The sequence below is a fragment of the Mauremys mutica genome, chromosome 18, assembly GCF_020497125.1.
Source record: "Mauremys mutica isolate MM-2020 ecotype Southern chromosome 18, ASM2049712v1, whole genome shotgun sequence".
In the NCBI taxonomy this organism is placed as follows: domain Eukaryota; kingdom Metazoa; phylum Chordata; order Testudines; family Geoemydidae; genus Mauremys; species Mauremys mutica.
This window is the reverse complement of record NC_059089.1, coordinates 27,350,595-27,378,173: the sequence shown is the minus strand read 5'-3', so window position 1 is coordinate 27,378,173 and position 27,579 is coordinate 27,350,595. Positions and strand designations below refer to the sequence as shown.

Here is a 27,579-nt window from a genome sequence, read left to right as displayed (position 1 = left end):
GCTCCCCTGAAAGACAGAGTTATACTGACCTAACCCCAAATGTAGTCAGCACTAGGTCACGAGAAGAAATCTTCTGTTGACCTAGCTACTGCCTCTCAGAGATGGATTACCGACGCTGTGGCATGGGTAGCACCCAAGGAGTGCATCCATTGCCAGCTGTTAGTCACTGAGTGACCCTGGGCAAGTCATTTCACCTTCTGTGTTTGTTTCCTCAACCACACTTATCTGACAAAAGTAGTTCATGCTTTGAGAGCCTTGTATGGAAAAATGCTGGAGAAGTGCAGTGCTAAGTATTCCCTACTCATTTCTGTTCTGACGTGTTGTGAATTTCATTTTTGTTAATAAAGGCTTTATGAAACCAGATCCCTTATCGAGGCTGCTGTAAGTGGACAAAATGTGAACAAAATTAACTCCTGCTGAACTGTCGTTTCAGAAGCACATTTAAGCCAAGGACTTCACTTTTGACATTAAATTATATTGCTGGGAAAACATTCTGTGTAATGGACTGAAACACAGATGGTTTTCTCCTAGCCCTATCGTGACTGTGCATGTTGAAAGAAGCTTTTCAGTTAAAAAATATACATTGTGTATGACAGCTTAATTTTACATATTGCTGCTTTTGAACAGATCAAAGTGGAATGAGGCCAGATGGACTGAGGAAAAAAACAATTACTACTAAACTTTTACATTCAGCCAAGGTAGATGCTGTTCAAACACTAGACGAGAGAGGTCATTGGATGGTATTGAATTGCTTTCCCATCCCAAAATACTACCATGTAACCGTTTTCAGCTGCAAACCACAGCACTGTCTTGATCCGTAAGAGCTGCAGGATTCTTGCTGTATAAGATCTGCTGTTGGGCTGTTGCCAAATTATTCCACTCTGCTAGCCAAATTAAATGGAGGACAGGGCCTAGCAAAGCCTACCCTTTAACTGCCAGGTAATGTTAAATGAGATTGCTAGTAGATTAACCTGTTTAAGATAGTCTATTCATCTTTCAGGCAGCAGCGTGTTAATCTGAACCATTTGTTATGGTCTTTAGTTTTCAATAGGAGAATTTTTTAAAAAGGGAAGAAAAACTTAAGTGACTTTAGTGCTATGAACTTGACAGCCATGGTGACTGAAATCTTCTATCCACTGATCAGGTACAGTTCAGGCAGCAAGACACAGAGCTCCTCCTCCAGAGTGTCCTGCCCAGGTTAGAGAGTCCTGTACTGGAGCCATCACCTGCACAGGGCTAGAAATGACTTCACTACAAACTTAGTTGATCTTTTGCTCCTTGTTGAGACTGGTAACAGGGCCAATTAGCTTCAGTACTGATGGTGGACTTTGAGAGACTTGAAATGCAATACTATGCTCAGGACTGTACAGTGATGCAGAAATCTGCCCATCACACTGCAGTGCAAGTCCCCAAACGCCACCAACTGGCCACTTGGTAACTACCATCACTATTAACCAGTGCCCTAGAAGTGGAAAGCTCCTTATCCTGTCACTGGGGTCATGTTTCCTTTCTGCCCTTCCCCACACCACATCCTTTGAGCTGTACATGTGCATAGATGGGAGGAGTCTACAGATGGAACATGTCAGAACAGTGCTGAATTGAAAACAAAGTGCAAAAATTAGTGGAAACAAAGTTGTATATATTACAATAAAATAAGCTTGCAATGCTGGCTTCAATGCCATTGCTGAATATACAGAACATGACCTGAATGTTACAATGCAGAGACGTAAAACCCAGTCACGGTTAAACTGCTCTCCTTTTTAATCAGTTTTTACAGAATGATATAATACATTAATAATCACAGTAGAGACAAGATGGGTTTTCTGTATACAAGATTGTGCAAGCTTATTAATTTAAAATTTTAAAGGCTTTACCAGTTTCGAGAGGCAGTACAAAGCTTTTAAATAGAGGTGAAGCACAATTAAAGGTACAGAACACACAATAGTAACTCAGCAATTAATTCTCAAGTAGTACAGGCTCAACCAAGCTATCAGCTGTTACCCAAATAAAAGGAGTACTTCCCCCTTCCTACAGTCCACTGTTTTTTCTGCTGCTCCAGGTTCTCCTGCCACACAGCTAGCCTAAGGCCTAAGGCTGCTTTATATATATTTATGTGCTTTATATGCCACATAAATTACTAGACTTTAGATAAATATGCTTCACTTTCATGCAGCTTTGAGAAGCGGGACTGCTCTTGACTGCTTCCCCTTTCTTAGCCTACTAATTTCCCTCTACAAACTATTCAGCATTAAACGTGTTAACGAAATCGCAAATTTCTGATAGAATTTGGCTTAATAGAACATCAACATTTTCAAACTAACAATCTGATGCAATACTCGGTGCTCACCACAAACTACCTACAGTAAAGAGGATTCTGTTTGTGGCTTCTTCCTAAAATTTATGGCAGTTACATTCAGTATTTGGTAGTACCCCCCCGCCCAAAAAGGCCATCCATTGCAATTCTTCTTGAAGAACAAGCTTTAAAAAGAAAAATCATCAGGAGTTAGAAGTAAAAGGGGATTCCCCTGCAGATGAAAGAGTCAAGTCTCTTCCCTCCTGCTCCCCATCCCAAGAGAGGAAAATAATGCCTTTGTAACATGTATGGGCCCAATCATATGAAATCACAGACAGGCGAGTGCTCCTTACTCCTTCAGGAAGCACCGTGAACTTCAATAATTGGGCCTTGAGCCTGCATATATAATCTGCTATTAATAACCTCCACTCCCCACCTCCCCAAACATTTTTCAGTTCACCGTTAAGTGGCTGAAGTAATTCTAACAGCAAGCACTGAAGTTCTGAGTACTGATTCAATGCAATGTGTGTGTGTGTATGGCTGGCTGGAGCCTTTTGGCAAAACAGTTCTTTTACTGTTTGGTCTTTAATGTGCTTTCCATCTTTAATTTTCTTACTATTGCACAACAGAAAACAAAGTCTTCCTCCTGTACATATAATTTAACATTTTAAAACAAAATCAGGACACCAGGAAAAAACAGACACACACATTACAATAAGATTCCTAATTCTTTGGAAAGCCTAATTCTTTGACTACATTTATAACAGTGTATAAAAGGCTTTTATAGCAGGTTAAAAAAGAAGCAAAGGACCATCCTGCTGTGAAGATTCTCACCTATATTGGGGCTTATACAAATATTTACCATTTTTTAAATATTTTTATTTTAAAAATTGTTCAAGTTCTTCAGTAACTTTTCTATACAGAAAAGCAGCAAAGTGATACAAATGTGAAGAAAATGGTTTTTGCTAGGAGAAAAAAAACTTTCCAGTAAAGAGAATAAATCCTGAAGACCTGATCAAGCTGATCATAGAATCATAGATCAACTCCTGTGTGTCCAGACTGCTCATAATAAAAAGATAAAATGCATGATAATCATTGACTATCACTTGCTCCCCCTTAGAGAGTTTTGTTCCAAATGTTAAATACACCTCTGCCCCGATAGAACACAACCCGACATAACACGAATTCGGGTATAACGCGGTAACGCAGTGCCACGGGGGGGCCGGACTGTGCGCTCTGGCAGATCAAAGCAACTTCAATATAATGGTTTCACCTATAACGCGGTAAGATTTTTTGGCTCCCAAGGACAGTGTTATATCGGGGTAGAGGTGTATAAGAAAACAGTTTAGAATAAGACAGGTTTTAGGGACCAAATATTCTCCATCACTAAAACCAAAAATTGCGGAATTAAGGGTACGTCAGTAGTTTTATATCAACACAGCAAATTCTCAATGATAATTTAACACAACAGAACACTTCTAAATTGTGGCATAACAAATGTACATTGCTTTTAGATGTAATTCTGGCTCTCTCTTAAAGGGCAGTATTGTGCTTCGCAGCTGAATGTTATTGGTCAGGGCTGTGAATGCAATATATTAGCACCAAAAAAACCATGACAGCTAAACAACTAGACTATTACAATGCCATTCAGACTCAAGATCACAATAAAGCAGACTACACTAACTCCATTGCAACAAGAAAGTATTGCTGTACCCTGTAAGTCTATAATAGAGGAGAAAGACTATAAACAAAACTTAAAAAAAAACCATCTCACTTGATTCCCCATGATTTATTTAACATGATAAAAATGATATATTGAATTAAACATTAACGATTAACTCATTGAAAACCAAGGTTTTTTTCACTGAATTATGCCTAGACGGGTAACACAATCACATCTCAATCACTTAATACTGTACATAGATGGTTCTAATATCAGTTAATGACTCTCAGAAGTAACAGTTACTTAGATTTTTATGGATTCCCTTTTTAAACAGCTCACGTGGCTTCTAACATGTGATATGTTGGCCTTTTCAAGTACACAAAAAATCTTCAATCTATTTTTAAGCAGTGTTTAGAAATATAAACTGTTCTTCTATTTAAAGAAGGGATGCAGATTATGTAATTTCTTTTACCGCTCAAAGCCAGCAAATCTAGCTCACCTCACTGCCAGCGAAGTGATGTACACTGGGAGGAAGAGGAGAGAGCGAGGAGTAATGCCAGCATTGAGGTGTTAAGCAGTGTGCCTTTTACAAAAGAAATTGATCGCAGCCCTTTTTTAGCTAGATCTACAAGAACAAAGGCCAATGACCACTCACAGGAGTATAAGAAATGGCTTGGGCCAGCTATGGGAACTCCATTATTTTGCTGGTCAAGGAAGTACACCTGCTCTTCTCATAATTGTCAGTTTCAAATGGGAGAGGGGTGAGACACATCTGCAAAGATTCCCTGAACTGATTTCATGATGTGTTTTGTAAAGGACAATGTGGTACTTTAAAATATTTTATATGAATAGTAAAACCTGCACTGCTAGAAAAAAGACAATACAAAGAACACATAGTAAAAAAACATTCACTGAAACCCCTGGCATGTATATTTAATGTGAATAATCAAAATATATATTACAGTTTCAGGTTCTGTAAGGAATTCTGTTTGGGGTTTGTACAGTATACACAGTATTTCAGATGAAAAATATTACAATAAGGTATATACTATTCCTTTTTATATTAGAACTTATCTATTGAAACTTACAGCCCTCTCCTCTATAAATTCAAACTATTTATTTAAAATGCTCTAATTCCCGAGCCAAAATTTTAAACTTTCAAGTGAGAGTCCTGTGAATGGTAAATTCCAGTTTCAGAAAGTTCTGTAAACTTTATTAAATTTAAATAAATATTTAGGTTTGCCCTTTTTAAACTTATCCTATTGAGGAAGTCATCTCATTACCCAATACAGTATGTCACAACCTGCTGTAGGAGAGAGAAACTGCTTGTTTGCTGGGTGAAAGGATAATGAGTCCAAAGATGACTGCAGTTTATTAATATTATATCATATATTTACACTGTCCTCAGGTTTTAATTTTACCATAGGTGAAGTACAATTTATAATTGTGTCAACTGCTACAAACGTTCAGTGCAGCTGGTGTTCTCTTACAAAAGGTGTATTAAGCTAGAAAGGCTCTTAAAAGTGCTTGCCATGATCTTTTTGGTTGGAAACAAAGAAAATGAATGAATTTACATCAAGAGAAGTCTAGGGGGAAAATAGTGTCTGTGTGAAAGGGGCAGTGACAGCAGAGTTTCCTAAGCGATTTTGAGAATCCACAATACCTGAAAAATGTGGTCCCTTTTCCCTGTGCTAATCCCTAAAGGAGGAAAAGATGCAACCAAAACAGAGAGGAAAGAAAACCTGTTAAATTAATTAATCTGATTAGTAAAAAATTTTTAAATGCTTCCACTCTGTACAATATTATACAAGGAAAGTATTTCTTCAGCCTTTGAAACAGCTGATCTACATTCTTACAGGCTCTTTGCTGCTAACAGTCTGTCTACACAGGTGCTCCTTTGGGTCACTTGCGATCATCAATGGTTTTAATAAATTCAACTGCTGCTGTGAACTGCATCCACCAGTAAGATTCTTCTCCAGTTAAACAGTTAGCATAGAAGCTACTAATGTACTGAACAGTGGACAACAAGCAGGGTGGGTTTGCCTGGGGGTGAAAAAGAAAAGGTACATGCCACAATTAAGTTTGAGACCAACGTTTAAAAAAAAAAAAAAAAAAAGTGTTACAAATACAATGGAACTGAAATGGAATGTTATGTATATAAGCACCCCCCAGCCTAGGTTTTGAATATTACACCCTGGTAGGGCAGTGACTGTGCAGACAAATACAGACACCATTCCACACTCAGCAGCCGCTCCTTGAGCGCCGTATGCAAGAACTGGCTTTGCTAAGGAGGAATGCTGGCTTATTCTCTCCAGAAAGAGTCCCAGGATCTTTAAAATTCCCTCCAGTCACCAGTGACTTCCACTGGTACAAAGGACTATGATTTTATCGGCTCACACAGGAGAGGGCAGCCTCCAATTCCTAGTTCTTTTGAGACAGCAAATGCGTGTAAGTCAGAGTTCTAATGAGGAACCTGGCCCTAGGCAAGGCTGTTCTCAGTACCAACTGAGCCACAGGCAAATGCTAAGGCACAGCATTCTAGCTGATTGACTCCCAGATTTGCATATAACCAGAACAATGTCCCATCTGTTACTAACTTTCTGGTTCAAATTGTGCCATACAAATGAACACTTTAAATCAGATATACAGTCAATAGAATGCATAACATCTCTTCAGTGGATTTGATGGTTTACCACAAGAATTAAAGGAAACATATCTATATCTATCTATAAAGTATCTATGTTCTCTGCTAGAAGACTCACCTTTATCAGAACAAACACCAAAACAGGAACAAAGTCATCTGCCCCAGGAACCGAATCTTCATTGGCCAAACTCAGCAGGTTCATGATGGTTGAACACATTCGCAGAATACACTGCACTTTGTCCCGTGGGGTTTTGTAAGCGCTGATTGTGCGGATTTCAGACTGCGCAGATGGCCATGGTGCCTCCCGGAGATACACCTAAACAGAAGAAAAACATTTCCAATTCTAGTCAGTCCAAGCGATTAAGGATCTTCTGCAGTGCACTCTAATACCGGAGACTTAAAGGTGGGAGCAGCACACTGAGGAATGGGAAATTAAGGGACAAAATTGATACAGTACACCTGATCAGGAAGCCTCCCTCATTTTGTGTGTATAAACACTGAAGGAAAGTAATATTAATGGTGTGACTAGCACACAATCAGCTTGTTCTTTTATTGATTTTCCCCAAGAGCCAGTGTTTCAGAAGAAGATCGAGACATAAGGTTCTAGCTTCCATATAAAATGATTTACTGACCCTCACCTGTTCAGAGGTGTGGACCAAGAACTGAACTGGAAGCCAGGAATGCATGAGTTCAGACCTGCCTCTGACATGGACTTTTTCCTGTGACACTGGACTAATCACTTAATCTCATTTTGTTTCCGTCTCCCTACCTGTATTATAGGGATAATAAGTTCCTTCCTCCTGCATAGGGGCGCTGTGAGGATTTACTGCTGTAAAGCAATTTGAGGAAGAAACATGCTGCATAAAGGGCGAAGTATTATCCAGGTTAAAAACTATTATGCTAAGACTAGTAGCTGAAATCCTGTGCCGTCGCACAGGTATAATTCTTAAAGTCGTGTGTGTAAAAAAGCTGAAAATAGCTGAGAACTGAAAAATTAGACGGTAACAAACCGCAAGTCCCAGTGATGATTGAAGCTGGTGATATTCTAAACAAAATTAGCTCTCTCCCATTTGTAGCTATTTCCACTGCTTCACACTGACTCAGACATTCTAGGCTTCAGAGTGAGACCCAGACAGTGACAATCCTGGAATCTTATTAGGAAGATAAGGAAGGCAGTATCAGCAGCCATAGGAAGTTGAAGAATTATCTTCACACCCAAGGTTGGAGTTGATCTCTGTCTATCAGGGATTGCTTGGGAATAACAGAATTATCCCTGCCTTGATGCAGGGATATAGATTACTAGAAGTACTTTCCAACCTAGGTAATACTATGAGATTTTAGTTTACCTGGTGAATATAAACCACTACTACGATGTACATGAGTCTTGAGCCCTTTAGTTAAACCACCTCTTTAAAAAAAAAAAAGTGTTTTTACAGAGTTACTGCTTGTCAGAGGTGGGCTGGATATTGTTAGCGACATTTTTTTAAATGAAGGATCCTCCATATTAGTTTACCATTTGTCACTTGTGCACTGACTAACATTAAATACACCTTCAAACTTGTGTTTCATCAGTGGAGTATAACAAATAGTATCACCCAAGGACAAGGAGTAAACTGTACAGCTATGTCACCTGCTTTAGGAAGAGAAGTGCTACTATTTCCTCTAATTTTAAATACAAAAATAGAGGGAAGAAGCAGTTACCTCTGGTATCTGAAGTGCTCGGTGGTTTGCAGTCACTACCTTAGACAACCTTTGGATATGCTCATGAAGGACCCTGAAAAAGAGGGGGAACAAAAGTGAAGTGAGAAAAGGAGACAGCCAGCCACCTCAAGAGACCAAATGTAGTTTTCATAGAAGAGGCAAAAACCCCTTTTGGATTTCCCATGCAATAAGATGAGTTTATAAATAAGACCTATCTGAACAATACACTGCAGACAAAAGAGTGAGCAACAGAGGAACACCATGTACAAATAGTAACCACGGTCAGTTTGCATTGGCCTCACTAACAGCAGGATTTGCCTTATGGTACACCAAATCCAATACCAGGCTGGCTGCAGCGGTCAAAAACCTGGTGCCCTAAGGAAGATGAAAGACCCAGGAGGTACATGGCCAACTGCACTAAAACTGTCAATGGAGGGTGTGTGCCCTGAAGAAGGTTTTCATTATCCATCGTGGAACACAAAACTACAGGGGTTATCATCTAGTTCCTACATCATACAGTTAGGATTATTTTCCTCTGGCTTTAGTAGCTTGCTGCGACTGCAGATCTTTGCATAGGATGCTAAAATAAAAACCTAAAATAGTTTCTCTCTCATACAGAAAACCTATTTAATGTAAACAATTAATTAAGGCAAGGCAAAGCAAGGAGGTTGTGTGGTAAGGCTGGCTTATCTGCCTAGGCACTCAAGTTGGTTTCCTGGAAAGAGCAGTGCTGCTTTCTCTACACACTGTGAGATAACTCAGGTACACCTGGTACATCTAGTCTTGTTCACTTACTGGTCACGCAAAATGTCTCCATCCTGATTAGGGTAGAATGAGAGTTTGAAAATGCGATTCATCACACTGCGTTCTATGGCTAGCTGTGCATCCTGGAGCTGCTCTTCACTGGCATTTTGCCAGATGACATCCTGGGCCATGGCCCCATATAAAAATTGAAGAAAGTCTTCTACTTGGGCTGTTTTATCGTCTGCTGCAGTGAGTTTCTGGAAATCTGAATACAAAGCAAAAGGAGGAAATTCAACTAAAAAGGCAAATTAAAGCAATTTCTATGGCACTTCCAGAAAGTAGAGCCAGAAACTGGTCAATGGTGGTAAAGGTTCTTGTTTGTAGCTTTTTGGGTGGGGGAGTATGGGGAGAAACATGGTCATTCCGATGAAGAAATTAGAAAAAAGTAGAGGATACATTTTGCAGACTGTGTGGTCTAAGCACTCTGCTTGGTACTGCTCTATTCACTTCATTTGAGGCCATTAGCAAGTTACCTAATTCTCATGACTCACCCCTTCCCTCCAAACACAGATACTTTTCTACCTCCCTCATTGGGCATTAGGAAGAGGAAAAGTACTAAGTATAATTACTGTAAAGGTCACCAACAGGGACCAATATCATTAAGGCTGCCAGACATTATCACTAGGAAGGGAGGAGATTAAGAAAGCCCATGTGTACCATTTTCTAGTCTTGTATTTGATTAAATATGCATTGTTGCTATAGTCATATTAATGTAACAAAACATATACTAAAATACAGGGCATGCAATGCAGCCAGGGTAATGCAATGGGTAATAGGACCACTGGCCATCTCTCTTGGTTCCTCGCACTCAGGAAGCACAGCTATCAATTCCACCTCCCTGCAGCCAGTTGCTAATTCTTCTCTCCAGCCTAGCAGCTCAGACATTCTTTCAGGACCAAATTTCTCCTTTCTGCCCAGTGAAAATGTTTATGAAGCTGCAGCATAGCAAAGCCCAAAACCATGGAGTGACTGTGCATTGCTTGTTTCCTCTACGTTTCTCTGCTCGGGATAGATTTTTAAAAGCAGTTATTTTAAGGCAGTAGTTCTCTAGACTAAGGTGCCCTGTGCCAAGATGAATCCCATGTATAAGCATAATACAGCTTTCCAAACACCAACTGTTCCCTGTATCCTCTGGGACACAGTCAGACCTGGTTTCAACCAGTAAACAAATCTATTCTAGGAGTCTAACTTGAGGCACAGTCTATTTATTTTTTAAATAATAAACACAAAAAGGTACAGATGACCCACACTCTACATTAAATTACCTTGAATGAATTCCCTTATCTTTTTTTCTTTGCTTTCCAGAAGTAACCTCACACAAACTGTGGTGAAATATCTGTTGGCGACTTCCTTATCACGTAATACCCTCTGCAGGAGCCTTTCCAGATGGGCTTGTGTGGTCTGCAGACCTTGGCGACATCGAGTTAAATAAGCAATATATGGAGCCCTTTTCCTAAAATTAAAAATGCTTTTCTCATTAGGGATTCCACAATAAAGACAGAAGTAGGACACTAGCTACCTAAACCTGGTTACAGAATGGCATGAGAGGAGTCTTCAACTCCCCTAGGTTTTATAGAATAGCAAGTCCTGAATTCAAGCTGTTGTACAACCTTCTGTTTAGTGCCTCAGCCTATGCAGTAAGACACAACTATCCAAATTCCAATGCTGGTTCGCTGACTCCACAGCCCTCCCACTCCAAGAAGTGAGAGCCTGCAGCAGAATATAAATGCAGGTCTCCCGTGTGCCAGTGCAGAGCAGCACCCTCAGGCTGGCCTAACAACATTCTCTTACTGGAGTTTGTTGCTAGTTGGGCTGATTTAAGATTCAAAGCCTTTTATAGTTCATTCCCAGAAAGGAGAGAGAATTTTAGCATTTGGTGGGAAAGTGGAGATGTAAAAAGTTGTCTTTTGCTAAGCCAAGTTGGACACTTCCAATCTGCTAATGGATAAAAACCTGCACATGGCAACTGCTTAATAATGATAAAAAAACAAATTACCTATAATCCTCTGCAATGGAAGCCAGTAGCTTTCGACATGTTCGGTTATCAAAGCGGCTTACACAGCGCATTGTCTCCTGCAGTTGGGCCATCAAATTCTTATCTTGTAGATTAATAGCTTCAGCTAACTGAACTTTCAGGAAGCACACAATTTCATTGTCTGACCAAAAACATGACAGAATTAGTATACTGCCTACATGGTTTTTCCCACAGACAGAAGAGAGGTGAAAGCGTGCTTTTATCTGAGAGAGCTGCATGGAAAAGCTGGTGCACATAATACTTTCAAACCATTACACCGATGTATGTTAAGCAATATCCAACACTCGTGTTATTTTGATATACATTTCCCACAATTATTTAAGAAGGGCCTTTAAATGCCCTAGATAAGGGATAAGTAAAGGGAAAACTGCAAGTAAAAAACTTAGAAATGCACATACCTATATTACATACATGCAAATGTACACGAGTACACACTTTTCTTAAGCAAAAAGCTGAGTTAATCTGAAAAGACACTAACTCATCTAGTGCATCCTTTCTCAATTTCCTACAGTTTCTCTGCAGCTCCATTTTATAATGTTTTAACAGGAGGCTATTCCCTGGCAGACTCAGGTTCTGGTACACTACGTTACAGCACAACTTTGCCAAGGTACCTTGTTACAACACACTGGAAACTGGGATTTGTCAGGTTGTCTCATGTGTGGGAGAAGCACAGAATAAAATATGGAGATGAGGGTAGGAGTAGGAAAAACAAAGTCAAATAGAGAAATGTGTTTGTACATGTAAGAGGATTTACCATCAGGGTCAGTGTGATCTGGTAGGCCATTTCTTGTTGAATGGCTCAACAGTGGGAAGGCAATGGAATCTGCTGAACAAAGAGCCAGTCTCAGTTTCTTCTTTGCATCCCTAAAGAGAACAAGTGTTATTTTCTCTAAATATAGTGTTGCTTAAAACACACTTGCAATAACAAGTATTTACATCTTTAAAAAATCTCTTCGAAACTTTTTAATGCAATCTTAACAGACTCAGACGGTAAAGATTTAATATTTTCAAATAGTGCCAACAGCACTGATGCTTTTGATGATATGTCACTTAGTTCAGCTCTTCAAACAAAATGCTCCCATTTAACACAGCTTTTGAAGAGGTATCTTTCAGTAAGTACTGGAATGCATCTTCATGAAACTTAGTCCAGACCTTGGTTCTTTCGGAATCCTTACCAACTAAAATTAATGACATCTTTTCAGTGAATTTCATGCTCGTGAAAGATGTCCAGCTTAGCAACCCTGAAGACTGACATTCTCCATCCATAACAGGCACAGCATACAGACCTTATCACGCTGCTTTGTCAATGTTCCTCAACACTGATCTGGAGCAGCCTCCCAGAATTCTCAGACCATGAACACTAATCTTTGGCTTTTCCACTGGGTCTGTCAAGGTTGCTAATAATTGGCCAAGTGAAGTGAGGCCCTACATTCAACTCACGGGCATTTCTGTTTGTCTGTAACTAATAACTTTTGAACACTGCATTCAATCAATTCCTGAATTTCAGGAAATGTTCTAGGTATTAATAGACAGAATCTTATTGATTTTGGTGAAAGATGGAGAACTAGAGAAGCCTGATTTTCACAAAATCAGACCCACACAATGCCCACTTGGTGCTGCAGGCAGCAGAATCTCTCTAGTGCTACTGCTGCCTACAGATATCACACGCAACAGCGATAGGCTGCTCTCTCTCATTGGGTGTACAGCTTGGCCTACATAAGCAACAGAGCATTTTCAGTTCCCAAGTGCTAGAGATGTTTGTACCAAAAGTGCAGAACTGTATTGGAAAAGCTGAAGCTGGCACATAAGAAAACAGTCCCTGCCCCAAAGAACTTACAATACAGGATGCCTAATTATGTAGGCACAAGTCCACAAATAACTGGACCGATACCAAAAACTCATGTAGTCTACTGAAGAGATATTGATAGTAACTGAAAGTAGTTACAATTAAGCAGGGCTAAATTCAAAGCAATGACCTAGAAGCCATAGATACAATATCCCAGAACCAACCCCCTGAGCAATCCAGTCACCTTGTGCATTTATTAGCTAGTGCATAGTTTAATGAATAATATTTAAACATTGCTACATCAACCCTATACTACTTTAGACATGCAGCCCAGAAGTCTGGGATCTTCATTAGGGAATTACCTTTCAGTGCTTTCTCCCAACACAAACTAAACATCTTAATTCCTTTAGCAAACACAAATCTACATGAATGTATACAATTATGGGAGGCTTTTTTTAAGTGTCAATCCTAAATAGTATATGCACAGAGACAGATGGAACCAATTGCTTCACTCCAAAGTTATACAGGTTCATTAAAATAAGTATGAGACTCTTTAACATAGGAGGTTTAAATGCTGGAAGAAACTGGAGGCAGAACAAAAAGGAGAAACCTAGAATGGAGGAAAGCTTAATAAAACAGATGAGAGGTGAAAAAAGGCATACAGCTACATATGCTTGTAACGTAATATAGCAGCAAAAAGCCAATGCAACTTTGGACTGCATTTGTGGAGACATCACATCCTGGGAAAGGGGTGTAGGTCCCTCTCTAAACAGCTGTGGTGCAACTGCATCTGGGCAGGTGTATTCAGTTCTTGGGCCCCTAATTTCCAAAGAAACAGGAGGAAGTTTGGCAGAGAGCAACAGAAATGATCAGGGAGCTGGAAAGAAGGACAAAGAAGAGACCCAGACAGAGAAATGATCTGGCATACTAAAAAGTGTAAGTGGGAGGGAAAGAGGGGGACTAAACAGAGGGAAATATAGGGTGGAACATCAATCAGGAAACCCTTCTTGAGAGTGTGCACTAACCGACTGAAAAATACACTCATCAGTAGAAGGGGTGGATAGCCCATCATTTAACTACATATTTTAAGCTACACTGGACAAAATATCTGGAAGTCTACAGTAAGAAACAATACTACTGGTCCCCAGGAGACTAATTCTTTCCCACCATTAAGATTAAGGATACCTACAGTATGTATCATGATTTCTCTGCAGATCAAGCACATGGCTTCAGCTTTTGTCTTAATCCAACAACAAAATCAAAGTTACACACACAAATATTACGTTTACCTGTAAGAGAAAGCAGAGTCTTGCGGCTGTGCTACTTGACTTGCAGAATCTGGGAGGTCATCAGCTGACATATTCTGCAGGGCTTCATCGCGTGGAGAGTCGTGTATACTTTCACCATCTCCAATTACCTCTAAGCAAACATTCCAACAGAGAATTCACAGAAAGGAACTTGACTGTCTAGTACTATATTGTTTGTTTTTTCTCATTTTTAATTTCCAAGAAGATTTTTTAATTATATGGAAAAGAAACCTAGGTCAATCCATCCATCCATCCAAAAAAATAATAATTAGAATTTTAGAGTAAATTAAAAAAGATTCAAAATATGTAATGTACAATTTGCTTTTAAAAGGAACTGTATAATTCTGTTTTAGATCTCAATGTCCTTTTATTGTTTTCCAATTCTTCTAAAAAAAATTGCTAATATCAGATGCATAAACTAACAACACTAAGAAATCCCAATTGATTCAATCAAGGAGTTCTGGCCTTGGAGATTATCGTTTAGCTCCCATTATCAGCGTGGACGCAATTATAAATTAAACAAAGAGAAACTTCCTTGTTCCCTGCACTAGAGAGAGTGTTAATATAGTTCAGATGTTAGTATCATTTGACTAGATTATCATTTGACTAGACTATTTAAGGGATGTTCAACTTTATCACCAAGAGGTTTTGTGCTGCCCATTTTTTAATGTTGTGGATGTAGAGCTACAAAAGTTCTTACCTGCACTTTCATAATTTACTATAGCTCCTTCACTTGGGCTGGTTCGCTTAATAGCATTCCTATATTTGTCCAGGATATCCTCTGCAGCCTGTGCCTGTGCACTTAGTCTGGGATTGGGATCATCTGAACAATGAGGAAAATATAACAGGAATTAGCTCCATGTGGTGCTGAGTTCAATGCTAAGTGCAAACAACACTGCATGACAAGTTTAAAAGCCATTAAGTCTTCAGGGCAGGTACTGACTAACCACAATAACCTCCTCAGTTAGGAAGCTAATTTTGAATATTAAAATGTTCTCTCTATACTAGTCTATACATTGCTGTAAAAGGTAACGTTCTGGCTGTCCCAGGAGAACAGTTGGGGTGCATACTCTTAGTAAAGGCGCTGCAACGGCAATATACAAACCTTGAAGTGTTGAGAACCTCTCAGATACAAAGTCATCTTTGTCTTTTTCTTGTTTTTCTTTTTTTCTAAATGGTATCGGAGCTGGAAGTTACAGAAAGTCAGTATAAGACACATGGAGACAATAGAGCATGGAATTACAAACTACATTAAGAAACAGTAAGTTTAACATCAAATAAAGTCTCCATGAAGGGTATTTAGATGTGTAAGAAACTGCAAAGGTGACGTCTGAAGCTTCTCAGTAACACAAGTCCTCTTTAAATACAAGTTAATGATACCCAAGCCTGTGGGGTGAAACAGGCAGCCTATTGTGATCATATTACAAATTATGTCTTTAACAGCTACTAAGCTAAGCCAGACAATCAGCACCCCCAAAAAGCCTTGCCTTCTGAGTTCAGTATTTTTCATTTACTGATTAGGAATTGAAACTGGCTAGTTTCACAAATTTACTCTAGACATATGTCCACAGATCCAGAGTCATGCACCGATTATAGTGATGTCAATTGTTTCTGGAAGCTACTTCCAATGAATGGTTCCTGATAAAAGTCACAATCCACTGTGCAATACTAAAATATGTAGAAAAACAAAATTCAGTTGTATAAAAGTATTTAAGTCAAATTCATCTAAGAAGAAGAGTTTCCCCTCTGCAAACTGGGGACAATGCTGTTCTATTTTCACACGGGTGTTGTGACATTTAACATTTAGATAATACTTTACTATGCAAAGTCTTAAATACTAGACATTATCTTTTAGAGTGAACGTATACCTAATATCCTTTACTTCTAAAATGGTACCAATACCCATACATTCAAACCCAATACATCTGTTAGTCTTTAAGGTGCCACAGGACTCTTCGTTGCTTTTTACATAAATTCTAAGACTCTTTTGTGATCTACTGGCCAGATTTCATCATTTACAAGATCTCTGACTCTGCATTACCTGATTTTGTTAAGTAATTAGCATAACAATCTCGGATTAAAACAACACAGAAAGGGCAGAAAGTACTGTGAGCCTGGACTGGTTGCAACCTTCATGTAGTCAACTATTCAGACTGACCATTTAATATATGGTCTCACAGTAACCGGAGAGAGAGTCACAAATTTTCCTATCAAAGTGCAGATTTATTGAAAGCAATGTACAGCATTTCTAAAGGCGCCAAGAACGTGTAAACGTGAGGCTGTTACCTTTGGGCATGGCAGAAACGAAACGCTTTCTCCACCAGGGTTTGTTCCTGTCAGATTTTTCATCATCACTATCTTTTCGTTCCTCAATCTATAGGGAAAGTGAGTTTTTATTTCAATCTACACGATGCTGAAATCATTACATGATTTTGTAAAGTGGAAGACTGAAAAATATTTTCTTGATTACCAGTAACAGATCATATCACATTACCTGCAAAGCAGCACTACAACAAAGTAAAATAACCTGCTCTTGAAAGTTTAAGTCCTCCCTTGGAGAGGTGTTTGTAAGTTTGAGTGTAACTATTTGTTCTGGACTAAAAGTTGGTGTACAACAATCCAAGAAAATCTCTCTCAAAAAAGGGCAATGTTTGTTTTCATTATATTGACGCATTTACTACTACAAGACTTTATGGTTAGAGATTCATTCTGGGGGTCCTACAACTAAAGCATGTCACATAAATTGAAAAAAGGGACCTTGTCTATTTGGGCCATTCATCCCATCTTAAGCTTTGACTTTTATAAGTAATACTACAGGCCACCCTTCAGAAGGTGCCAGAATTGCACTATGCTTCCCTAGTTAATATATTTAATGCTAACACCACTAGATACACATTTCTACTAAAAAATGACGTGAGAAAAGAACAAAGATGCAAAATCCGTTCAGCTTCACAACGGATGTCTTACCTCTCCTCTAGAGGAGTCTTTACTGGGGGATGACGAAGAGGACTGAGGCGCAGGCACTGAAGCAGCTGCCCCAATGTTGGGTGTTTGTGTAGGAAGCTCCCTTTCTTCATTGCCAGGCCGCCTGTTCCAGCCAGGGTCACTCATAGGTCTCCGAACTGATGTCACTATGTCAGAGCTCCTGCTGCGGACCAGCCTTTCTGGGTAGGAATGCCTTTGTTTGAAGGCCTCCAAATCAGTTGGGATTAAGATGTGGGAACCAAAATTTGGTAATCTGGCCTCGTTACCTCCCATAGCTCCTTCCAAGATTGGGGGATCTGGCGGCGGATGAGCGGGTCTTGCATAGTGCACTTTAGGCCTAACCACTGCTGATACACCTGAAGCAATGAAAAACTACATCATTGAACCAAACATTAAAGGATTATACTGGGGTGGTTATGTGTGTACATGCATTTCTCAAATGGGTAAGATTTTTTCCCAACTAAAATGGACAGCAGGCTTCGATGTACAGTAACTCCTCATTTAAAGTCATGCTGGTTAACGTCGTTTTGTTGTTACGTTGCTGATCAATTAGAGAACATGCTCATGTAACGTTGTGCAATGCTCCCTTATAACGCTGCTTGGCAGCTGCCTGCTTTGTCCACTGCTTGCAGGAAGAGCAGCCCGTTGCAGCTAGCTGGTGGGGGGGGGCTTGGAACCAGGGTGGACCGGCAGCCCCGCTATCAGCTCCCCATTCCCCTAAATTCCCTGTGTGGCAGCCCCCCAGCAGGCTAGCAATTGCTGGCAGTTCAGCTGTCCCTCCCCCACTGCCGTGTGCTGCTCCTGCCCTCTGCCTTGGAGCTGCTCCCGGGAGCCTCCTGCTTGCTGTGCGGAGGGGGGGAGGGGAGCTAATGTCAAGGTGTCCCCCTCCCCTCCTGCTCCTGTCCCCCACTTACCCCATCCATAGAGCAGGGGGGAAACACGACAGGGCTCATGATGGAGGGAGCTTGCTGGCTGCAGCTGCTCTCTCAACTTCCTGATATATTTAAAAAGGCAATGTACTCAGAGTGGGGCCAGTGTACTTAAAGAGACAATGCGTGTGTGTGTGTGTGTGTGTGTGTGTCTCTCTCTCTCTCTCTCTCTCTCACACACAGGGTGCGTGTCTCTGTCTGCCATGCTGTCTCCCCTTGTACTCTGCATGCTGCACTCTGCCTTGTAGAGAGTGCGGCTACATTAACAACGTGTTAACCCTTGAGGGCTCAGTCAAGTGCTAGTTCATCATTTAGCAGTAAGGCATTCCCTGGGAAATATCCCAGCCTCTTCCACCCTCTACCTTCACCACCTCAATCAAGTTTCACAATCATCGCTATGTACAGTATTAAATTGTTTGTTTACATTTTAAAGTTTAAAACATAACTTAAATATATATAATTTCCCTGGAATCTAACTCCCCCCTATTTACATTAATTAAATTGGATTTGCTCAACATCGTTTAGCCTAAAGTTGCATTTTTCAGGAACATGACTACAACGTCAAGTGAGGAGTTACTGTATTGATCTTAAAAACAAGAATAGCTCATTCTTTACAATTACCTTCGTGAGATGACAAAGGGTCAAACAATGCAAGCAAAGAGTCCGACTGAGAGGGGGGAGAAGTCAACTGACTGGCTCCTGAAACAATACAGAAAGTGGGTCTGCATGTGCCATGCACTATTCACTGCTTCTTAGCTAGAGTGCTGCACAATACAAATGCATTTACAGAGCTTATGAAAGAGGCAGCATTTAGATCCTTTTACAATGTTAATAAATGCTTAACACACTTCAAAATGTACTGACAGGAAGGCACCTGAAAGCACTCACAGGACTGAACAGTCAAATTATTATAAAAACTGTTAAAACACACACACACACACACACCCCCACCCAGAGCACAGTGAAGGGAGTGAGTCTCAAGTGCAAAAGAGCAGTCAACCTAACTTGGTAGAATTAGATAGAATAAAGACTTAGATCTCAGACTCTGCAGTATTTCATCACCTCCTCTTTCTATTCATAAGCATAAACACGTCTGCTGAACAAATATGGAGAGAATGATTGTAAGCGGTTTCTCAAAAACCAGAAAATACCTTTTCTAAATATAAGTGAACTTTTCTTCTACACAGCGTTTACCCCACTTATTCTTGCTGGGATGTACAGTGTTAAAAGGTTTTACAGTCACAAGTTTAACATTTCCTGATGAGCTTTCATCTAAGGCGCAGTTTATTTTTCACTTACTATCCAAGGGCTTTACTTACCATGAGCTGTTTCATCCATATCAGGACTTGTCACAGAATCTTTCCCTCCAAAGTCAGAGCTACACTCAGACCTAAGGTCCTCGATCTTATTAGGAATATCCTCAGAGGTTGCACTAATACCTTACAAATAACAAAAGAAGGATCTGTGAGGGTCTTTGAGACAAAAAGGATGCAGATATCAAAAACATTAAACTTTTTTGTGACAGCTGCAATGAGCTTGGGTATTCTTGCTGTCAACTCCCTAACACTGAATTCAAGAGAAATGGCAGCTTGACATTCTGAGAGCCATGACTTTAGAATCTGTTCTGATAAAGGTTTTGTAACCTTCGGGTTCCATCTGTTTATTCCGCTATTTAATATAAGCTTATATACATGCTTTGATGTTATGACTGGCAATATAAAGGACCTTAAGACTGACAAATAATTTGCACAAATCTATGACAGAAAATGTAAGTAAGGTGCAGAGACAGAGACTACAGAGGTGTGCTTCACAAAATGGGATGAAGAGAAGCTGAAGGGAGGTGTCCATAGTGAGATGCAAGGAAATATTAGGTGTTTTCTTAGATTCAAACACCCTATTGCAAGTCTCTGCTTCTGTACAACAGATTCTCTGGATTTCACTCTATTTAGTAGGATGAAGAGCATGGTACTACCGCTCTGGAAATCAGAGTATGAGCAACCAGACCAAAAAAAATCCTTTTATGGATGAGAATAAATATGATGAAACTAAGCACATGGCAAAACATACTGGTTACCATCTAATAAAGCAGAACTTGTTCCTGAAAATAAAAACACACCTGACACGACGCTGAGGCCTGGTGTACTGGGACGAGAACTGACCTCCCTCACATCTGTGTCGTCAGAGGTGCTGCCCAGCCCAGAACAGCTTTCCAGCTCCTGCAGTCTTTCCTCCTGCTTTAGGTCTGGGGCCTCTAAACAGGAAATGGTGCGCATGCATTACTGCCTGATGTTATAGTCTCTTACAATTCACATGCAAAAAGATGGTGTAGGGATTTAGATTTTAATGTAAAGAGAGTCTAGCTAACTTTGTGAAATGTACTCTGAAATGGCAACAAATAATTTCAGCTATTTCAGCCAATTCTACTGTGCTGTACTGCAGGCAAGACAATGCAGATAGTCCTTTATATCTGCAGGGGCATTTTGCTAGATCTATTTTTACTCTAACAAAAACCAAAATTTGAATTATTGAGTTTCCTAGCCAGAGACTATGGAATGATATATTAAATGCTCATGAAAACATTGAGTGTATGTAAAAATTCTGCCTAGAAAGATTCCCATAGTTCTACAGTGCTCCTTTTATTCTTAGTTTTTCCAGAACACTGCAAACAGTCACCAAGTCATGCTAGATCTTCTCTCACATTATAATTTAGTCGTCTGTCCATCATGGTAAGGTTAATGGAGTCACAAAGCTTAGCCCCTCCTGCGCATTAGAAATCTTTGTGCACTGCACCTAACTCACCCAAACAAATTAAAAACAAGACATCACAGCACATCTGCCATCCTCCTAGTCATTGCTCATCATACACCCTTCCCTCACCTTACAGCATGCCACCCAGCCAAAGGGAATGGCTATAAACCGGCTTATTTTGTGCAGCCTGAGTGCTATATGGGTATTTGTATTCACAATATGTCAATCTTAAAGACTTCCATAATTCTCATAGTTTTATTTTGGAATAATAAGCAATCATCTTTGTTTGAAAAAGGACCACTATGATTATTACCTGCCTCTGAAATAGCATGTGGTCTTTGGGCAGATAATATTCCCTCTCAAAGTGATGGTTTCAAGTGAGGCACTTATCCAAAAATATTTATGAAATAATGCTTTGCAGTTCATGTCAAAGACCAAACTAAAGATGAGTTGCGGGATTCTGACCTGAATCACTTGGCAATACCTCCACACTCCACGCTTCACTGGTGGTTTCTGATATGGTTGACCCTGTGCAGGGGTCAAGCAGCACAGATCCTGAACCTGGCAAACACAGCAAGCTGCCAAGCATGTTCTCTGCAGCTGCACCTGCACAACCAAGAGGGAAGAAAGGATCAGGTAGGAAAGATGAGAGGATTCTGGTAAGACACACACCATAAACTGGGTGTCCAGTATTAATTATAAAAAAGACACACAACAGCTACTGGGGCTGGGGGGAAGAGAAAATACCCATAACAAAGGCAGGACAGATGTCTAAAGTTTTTCTACAAAGAAACTTAGATTTAACAACACATTTATTTCATAACTACACAGAGACTGAATGAGAGTTCCAAAAGCCTCCTTGCTTTGCAGCAAGCTTAAAGTAGTTTTCATGTCGGATATGCACAGTTACCTGCAATTTCTTGCAAGCGGTCTTCATCAATATTTGGATCAAAGTCACTGCCCAAGACATCTGTGCTCCAGGTCTCACTCACAGTTTCTGATATGTCCCTATCATCAGTCAATCCCATCATATCACGAATTTCAAATTTACGGAGCTTGTCATCAAGATTATCCTGAGTCGTAGCTATGTAAAAACAAAAGGTCTCAAAAATTCTTCAATATGCTATAGGACAGGAAACTAATTCTATCAAGTAAAATGCAGTTTTAAATAACTAGGATCTGTACATCACTTTAATAATAATCACAATAATTTGTATATTCAAATAGATGCAATGTGACAACATTCTTTACTCATATTTGAGAAACACTAGAGATTTATTTATGAGAAAAGGTTTAAAAAGTGTATATATTTGCCAAACAGAGCTATCATAACTGTCTACAACTAAGAATGACCGACACCAAGGAGTGAGTAAATTATGGTGAAAACTGACTGGAAGGGAGATTAATTTGTGGAAGGGAAGAGGTTGAATTCCTATCAGTTGGAACACTTTGACCTCTCCAGTTAAAGTGTCGGTAACTACAAAAATATCTACGATCTAACATTTCCAATTGCTACAATTCAAATCATCCTTTTCCCTCTTGAAGCGGAAGGCATCATAAAACAAAAATTTAAAAATATTTTATTATAGTGACTGAGATTTCAAAATACAATATAAGGTCACTGTTCTAAGAATGATGTTAACATTGTTTTAGCGGACAACAATAGCTTGCTAATGAAAAAAATAAATGAAAATGTGAGATATTCAAAAAAGTGTGAAAGTAATTAAACGATGTAGAAAGCCCCTTTATTCATCTCAGACATATCCAATTTAGAGATTCAAAACTTATGGATTTAGAGAAATTGTAACAGTCTACTCGCTTTGAGCTGTGTATCTGCACCTACCTTGTTCATGTTCTAACAGCTGCAGGGCTTCAACACCATTGCTCCCAGAAGGCCCTGCACCAAGCTCTGACACGGATTCTCCTTCTAAATCCAAAGAGGACACAGAATTGGAGCGATTTGAAGGACCTGATGAAAAATGATTTTTCTGTTAGATTTGTTCAGATCAGACTATTTTCCAAACTCGTAGCATAAACAGTACAAGATGCAACTTACTAGCAAGACGGAAAAAAAAAAAAAATGAGCTGAAGCCTGTCATTTTCAATACAAATTAGCCATGTATGTGAAATACTGAACTGAGGAACTCAAAAATTCTTCTCAATATGCTGAACTATTTAGAAAGTGTGTTAAATACCAACATCTCAATTATCTTGTAGAATTGGAAACTGGAACACTTAGCTCTCCAGTAATTAACACTTTACAACTTTGTAGTGCCACACAACAACATTAACTAATCTTCAGATACCTTGCCACACATGGTTAGCACATCAATATTAGTGTACTAGCTTTTAGCCAAAATTCAAATACAAACTTTTGTAATTAGTTTTCTCTAATAACTTGATTTTGTTTATATTGAAAAACAAGAAGGAGAGAAAAAACTAATCATGGAAAGTTAAATAAAATAACATATTACCTGGAACATTTGAACGGCTTGTAGAAGCCTATTCAATATCCCAGGGAAACCCCTCTTTGCTGTGTGAGATACTCATATAAGAGAGCTGTTGTTCTAGGCTCCTAACATTTTGGCATACAAAAAAATTGATAAAAATAAGATTAAAAGTCAGTATGTGAACTAGAAATTTACAGACAATTTAGATTGCAGTTATGCCAATAACATGCACCAAGTTGAAAATCCTTTTATCCTTTTTTCAACTACAGTCATTTTTTGTTCATCCCTTCCAGTCCAAAATTATCTTCAGCAACCTGTATGTCAAAGTTTCAGTCAAAAGTGACTTTTTACGGCCAAACATGAAGGCAGGCTTTTCGGGGGAAAATGAGACAGCCTTTGCAAAGGCAGATATGACATGCTGGATATAACAGAAGCTTCTTTTAGAATTAAAATCTGAAACACAAAACTTTTTGAATACTTAAGTAACCCTTCACCTTCAGATATTCCTTCCAGATTATCACTGCAGAGGGAAAAGCGCAAGGTTTTATCAGGTTTACCGTGGAGTTTGGTTTCATCAACAGGGACATCTCCTTGTCCTCCATCGGCAAGCTGCATGTTTAAGACCTATGGGGGAGGAAAAATCAACATGTTTAATTGACCCAGAAAAATAAATTAATTTTATTTACAAATCAGTCTAACAACTGAAACCAGATTTTTTTCAACTTTTCTAGATCTTTAATGGCACAGTCAGTATTTAACATCTCACATTTGAGGAAAGGTCATTTGAATCAAGATTGAGCACGTTTCTGCACAGTAACAGCCTGGTGAGATTTTAAAATAGCCAAGATTTAGACATGCAGTATATCATGAAAATGGAACCTCAACTGACTTTTTACTCTAAAGGCACCTTAATATCACATAGCAATTGATAATTGCAGCACTCCAACAGGAGGGAATCTGAACTATTGGGCAAGACATTAATAGACTTAAGGAAGTTGTCCTCTTATTCAAAGGACACATTATGCCAACAGCTGCAGATGGATAACGTAATACTTGGATATTCAGCCTTTACAAGCTTGGATATGGCAGCTCAGGTTTGCTCCCAAGCAATCTATCATGAAGTAACATCTCCACAGGCTTGGCATAATTAACTCTTCATGATTTATTATGCAGCAGTAGTTAAGTCTGTTTCATCACTTTCATTCTAAATACTACGTTTCAAGAGTTTATAACTTGGGCATGCACAGTAACTTCCGTATACAAAAGTTTCTAGAGGATTAGCATAAGACTTAATAGGCTTGCAAAGCAGAGAACAAACCAGTTCCTTTGGAGATACTAAAATCTCTTGGTTCTATGAATCAGAAGGTTTTACCCTACTAAGAAAGATGAGGCATGTCTCTGCACAGAATGACAAGGCAGGGATGGCTTAATGAAGGTGGTATTTATCTGCTTTCAAAATCCAACTGCAGAAACCACACCTTTACCTGGCAGCAGAGAGACACCAAAGCCATATAAAACACAATACTTACTTTACAGTTGTCCTCCAAGGCTTCTTCAGAGTTATTAAAATTGGCCAGGTGTCAACTTGTGTACACACACACACACACTATCAGGGAGGGAAGATGGTAAGTACTCTGTTAATTTACTACTTAAGTACTTAAAATGTCCAAGGAACCTTCTCTGAGATCCTTCCTGTCCCACAACAGCAGAAAGGCAGAAGATTCAGGGAGTGAACCATTGGCTAGGTAAGTGGTGGAAGGTTTTGGTTTTGTTAAACACTAGTCTAACTTCTGTTGGGAGAGGGGTCCATATAGTTTGGATGGCCTCCACCTCAATAAAAAGGAAACAAATCTCCTTGGGGACAGGCTGGCTAGAGTAATCAGGAGGGCATTAAACTAACAGCAAAAGGGGATGGTAAAAAGAGGGAAGCACTCATCACAAAATCAAGATGTTGAGAACAAAATTAATCAAGGAACCAAAGGACAGGAAGAGACGAAATTCCTGAATTGCCTGTACACCAATGCTAGGAGCCTGTAACAAACAAAAAGAATTGGAATTGCTCATTTGTGAGCATAAATTCAATCTATTTGGTATTACTAAAACCTGGTGGGATGTATCACAATAATGGAATGTTAAAATCAATGGTTATAACCTATTTAGGAAGGATCGAGTAGGCAAAAAGGGAGAGGGAGCAGCATTCTATGTCAAAAATGGCATTACCTGTTTCCGAGTCACAGATAACTCGGAAGAAAGTGATGTTGAATGATTATGGACCAATGTCCTAAGAGATAAAGCATAAGATGGGATATTAGTTGGTGTCTGCTACAGACCACCAAAATCACACTAGGGAACAGGATGACGGCCTCCTTACATGCCTATCTATAAATTGTAGGCAAAAAAAGTGTGATCGGGGGATTTCAATTTGAGTGCCATATGCTGGAGGTCTCATGCTGGCATTCCTTGGAATTTCTAAACATTATACATGACAATTTCTTAACTTAAAAAGTATTGCATCCAAGACGCGGGAATTCTGTATTAGATCTTGTCTTAACAGATAAAGAGGACCTGACCACAGAACTAAAATTAATGGTAGCTTCGAGACAAGTGATCATTCCTTGATCACATTTATAATGTGCAGAATAAAGTCCAGACGAACAATATGTATACTTGGTGCTTTACTAGGGCCAAATTACAAAGCTGAAAACAATTACGAGCCAAATCAGCTGGGAGGAAGAATTTAATCAGAAAAGTATGAATGATAATTGGAAATCATTTAAGAACATCTTACTGGACGCCCAAAAACTCACAATTAAGGAAGAACACCACATTGGTTAAAAAAGTGACCTTGTTCAGAGGGAAAATGAAGGCTGCTATTAAAAAAATAATAATAAATAATAATAATATATAACCAATGGAAGGAAAATGAAGTTGACAGAAATGAATATACATCAGAAGTTAGAATTGTAGAAAACTGATAAGGGAAGTAAAGGAACCCAAGAACAAATATATATGGCAAACAGCATTAAGGACAATAAGGAGTATTTAAAACCTATTAGGAACAAAAAGAATCCTGACAAAAGGTATTGGTCCATTACTAGATGGAAATGGTAGAACCATCAGTAATAATGCAAAAAAACAGACAAGGTAGTTTAATAAATATTTCTGTTCTTTATTTGGTGAAAAAACAAATGATATAGTCTCATCCAGGGCTTTGGAGCGGAGCCCAGAGCTGGAGAGCGGAGCAGCTCCAGAGCAGAGGAGCTGCAGGTTTTTGCCTGGAGCTGGAGCGGAGCCGGAGCACAGCTCCAAAGCCCTGGTCTCATCATATGGTCATGATACCACTCCTTTAATTCCACTAGTATCTCTGCAGGATGTTAAACAGAAGCTACTAAAGTTAGACATTTTTAAATCAGCAGGTCCAGATAATTCTTTGATGCAAGAGTTTTGAAAGAGCTGGCTGAGGAGCTTGCTAGACCATTGATGATGATTTTCAATATGTCCTGGAACCTCCCCAGTTCTCCAAAAGGCAGTAAGATAGGTAATGTTGTGCTGTATTAATCATTACAAATAGAAATCAGTTGTGGTTTGGAGAACATTTGCAACACCTAAATACAGTGAAACAAATACAAGGTTTTAGCCCTAATTCTCCAGTTTAAACCTTGTTTTAGTGTGTGACAAACTTAGTATTATTTCATGGTCTGAATATACATTCTTCATTTCTCAAAGCATGTGATTTATATTTGACTCCTTGTTCATACCTCATTTTCTGACATCATCCCCGGAGTAAGCTGTGGACCTGTTCCCAAAGAAATAACCAGCACTTCTTCTGGCTGAACTTCCAGTATAGACTCCTGGGAGGATCCCTCATGGTCTCCATGCTGGTCCACTGGAATATTTGATCTATTTCTGCTACGGGTAGCTAATGATACATGTTAAAATACAGAGTGTTATGAAGGTTTTCAATATTTAAACTCTCAGAGTACACCTCTACCCCGATAAAACGCAACCCTATATAACACGAATTCGGATATAACGCGGTAAAGCAGCGCTCCAGGGGGGCAAGGCTGCGCACTCCAGCGGATCAAAGCAAGTTCGATATAACGCAGTTTCACCTATAATGCGGTAAGATTTTTTGGCTCCCGAGGACAGCGTTATATCGGGGTAGAGGTGTATCTACAAATGCTATACAATACACAAGTGTGATGTTAGCGCATGCATACCAAAGAATGGGCAA

General features: G+C 39.4%; 1 protein-coding gene across 2 annotated transcripts in view; it reads right to left on the bottom strand.

The window, feature by feature from the left end:
- Positions 1 to 1,737: 1,737 nt before the first annotated feature.
- The window catches only part of GAPVD1 (GTPase activating protein and VPS9 domains 1), a 64,227-nt gene continuing 38,385 nt past the window's right edge, over positions 1,738 to 27,579 (bottom strand). Inside the window, exons 7-26 of one of the 2 annotated variants that reach the window (XM_044992601.1) lie at positions 27,104 to 27,264; positions 23,840 to 23,969; positions 22,739 to 22,864; positions 21,806 to 21,979; positions 21,361 to 21,501; positions 20,264 to 20,398; positions 19,467 to 19,586; positions 18,769 to 18,846; positions 17,201 to 17,574; positions 16,520 to 16,607; positions 15,339 to 15,419; positions 14,934 to 15,056; positions 14,216 to 14,345; positions 11,895 to 12,004; positions 11,102 to 11,261; positions 10,371 to 10,558; positions 9,097 to 9,310; positions 8,302 to 8,374; positions 6,719 to 6,916; positions 1,738 to 5,999 (exon numbers count right to left, since the gene is read on the bottom strand). In XM_044992601.1, coding sequence (XP_044848536.1) covers positions 5,859 to 5,999; positions 6,719 to 6,916; positions 8,302 to 8,374; positions 9,097 to 9,310; positions 10,371 to 10,558; positions 11,102 to 11,261; positions 11,895 to 12,004; positions 14,216 to 14,345; positions 14,934 to 15,056; positions 15,339 to 15,419; positions 16,520 to 16,607; positions 17,201 to 17,574; positions 18,769 to 18,846; positions 19,467 to 19,586; positions 20,264 to 20,398; positions 21,361 to 21,501; positions 21,806 to 21,979; positions 22,739 to 22,864; positions 23,840 to 23,969; positions 27,104 to 27,264 — 2,945 coding nt within the window. In that variant the 3' untranslated portion in view covers positions 1,738 to 5,858. The remainder of the gene's footprint in view (positions 6,000 to 6,718; positions 6,917 to 8,301; positions 8,375 to 9,096; positions 9,311 to 10,370; positions 10,559 to 11,101; positions 11,262 to 11,894; positions 12,005 to 14,215; positions 14,346 to 14,933; positions 15,057 to 15,338; positions 15,420 to 16,519; positions 16,608 to 17,200; positions 17,575 to 18,768; positions 18,847 to 19,466; positions 19,587 to 20,263; positions 20,399 to 21,360; positions 21,502 to 21,805; positions 21,980 to 22,738; positions 22,865 to 23,839; positions 23,970 to 27,103; positions 27,265 to 27,579) is intronic. The other variant, XM_044992603.1, reaches the window with a different exon arrangement.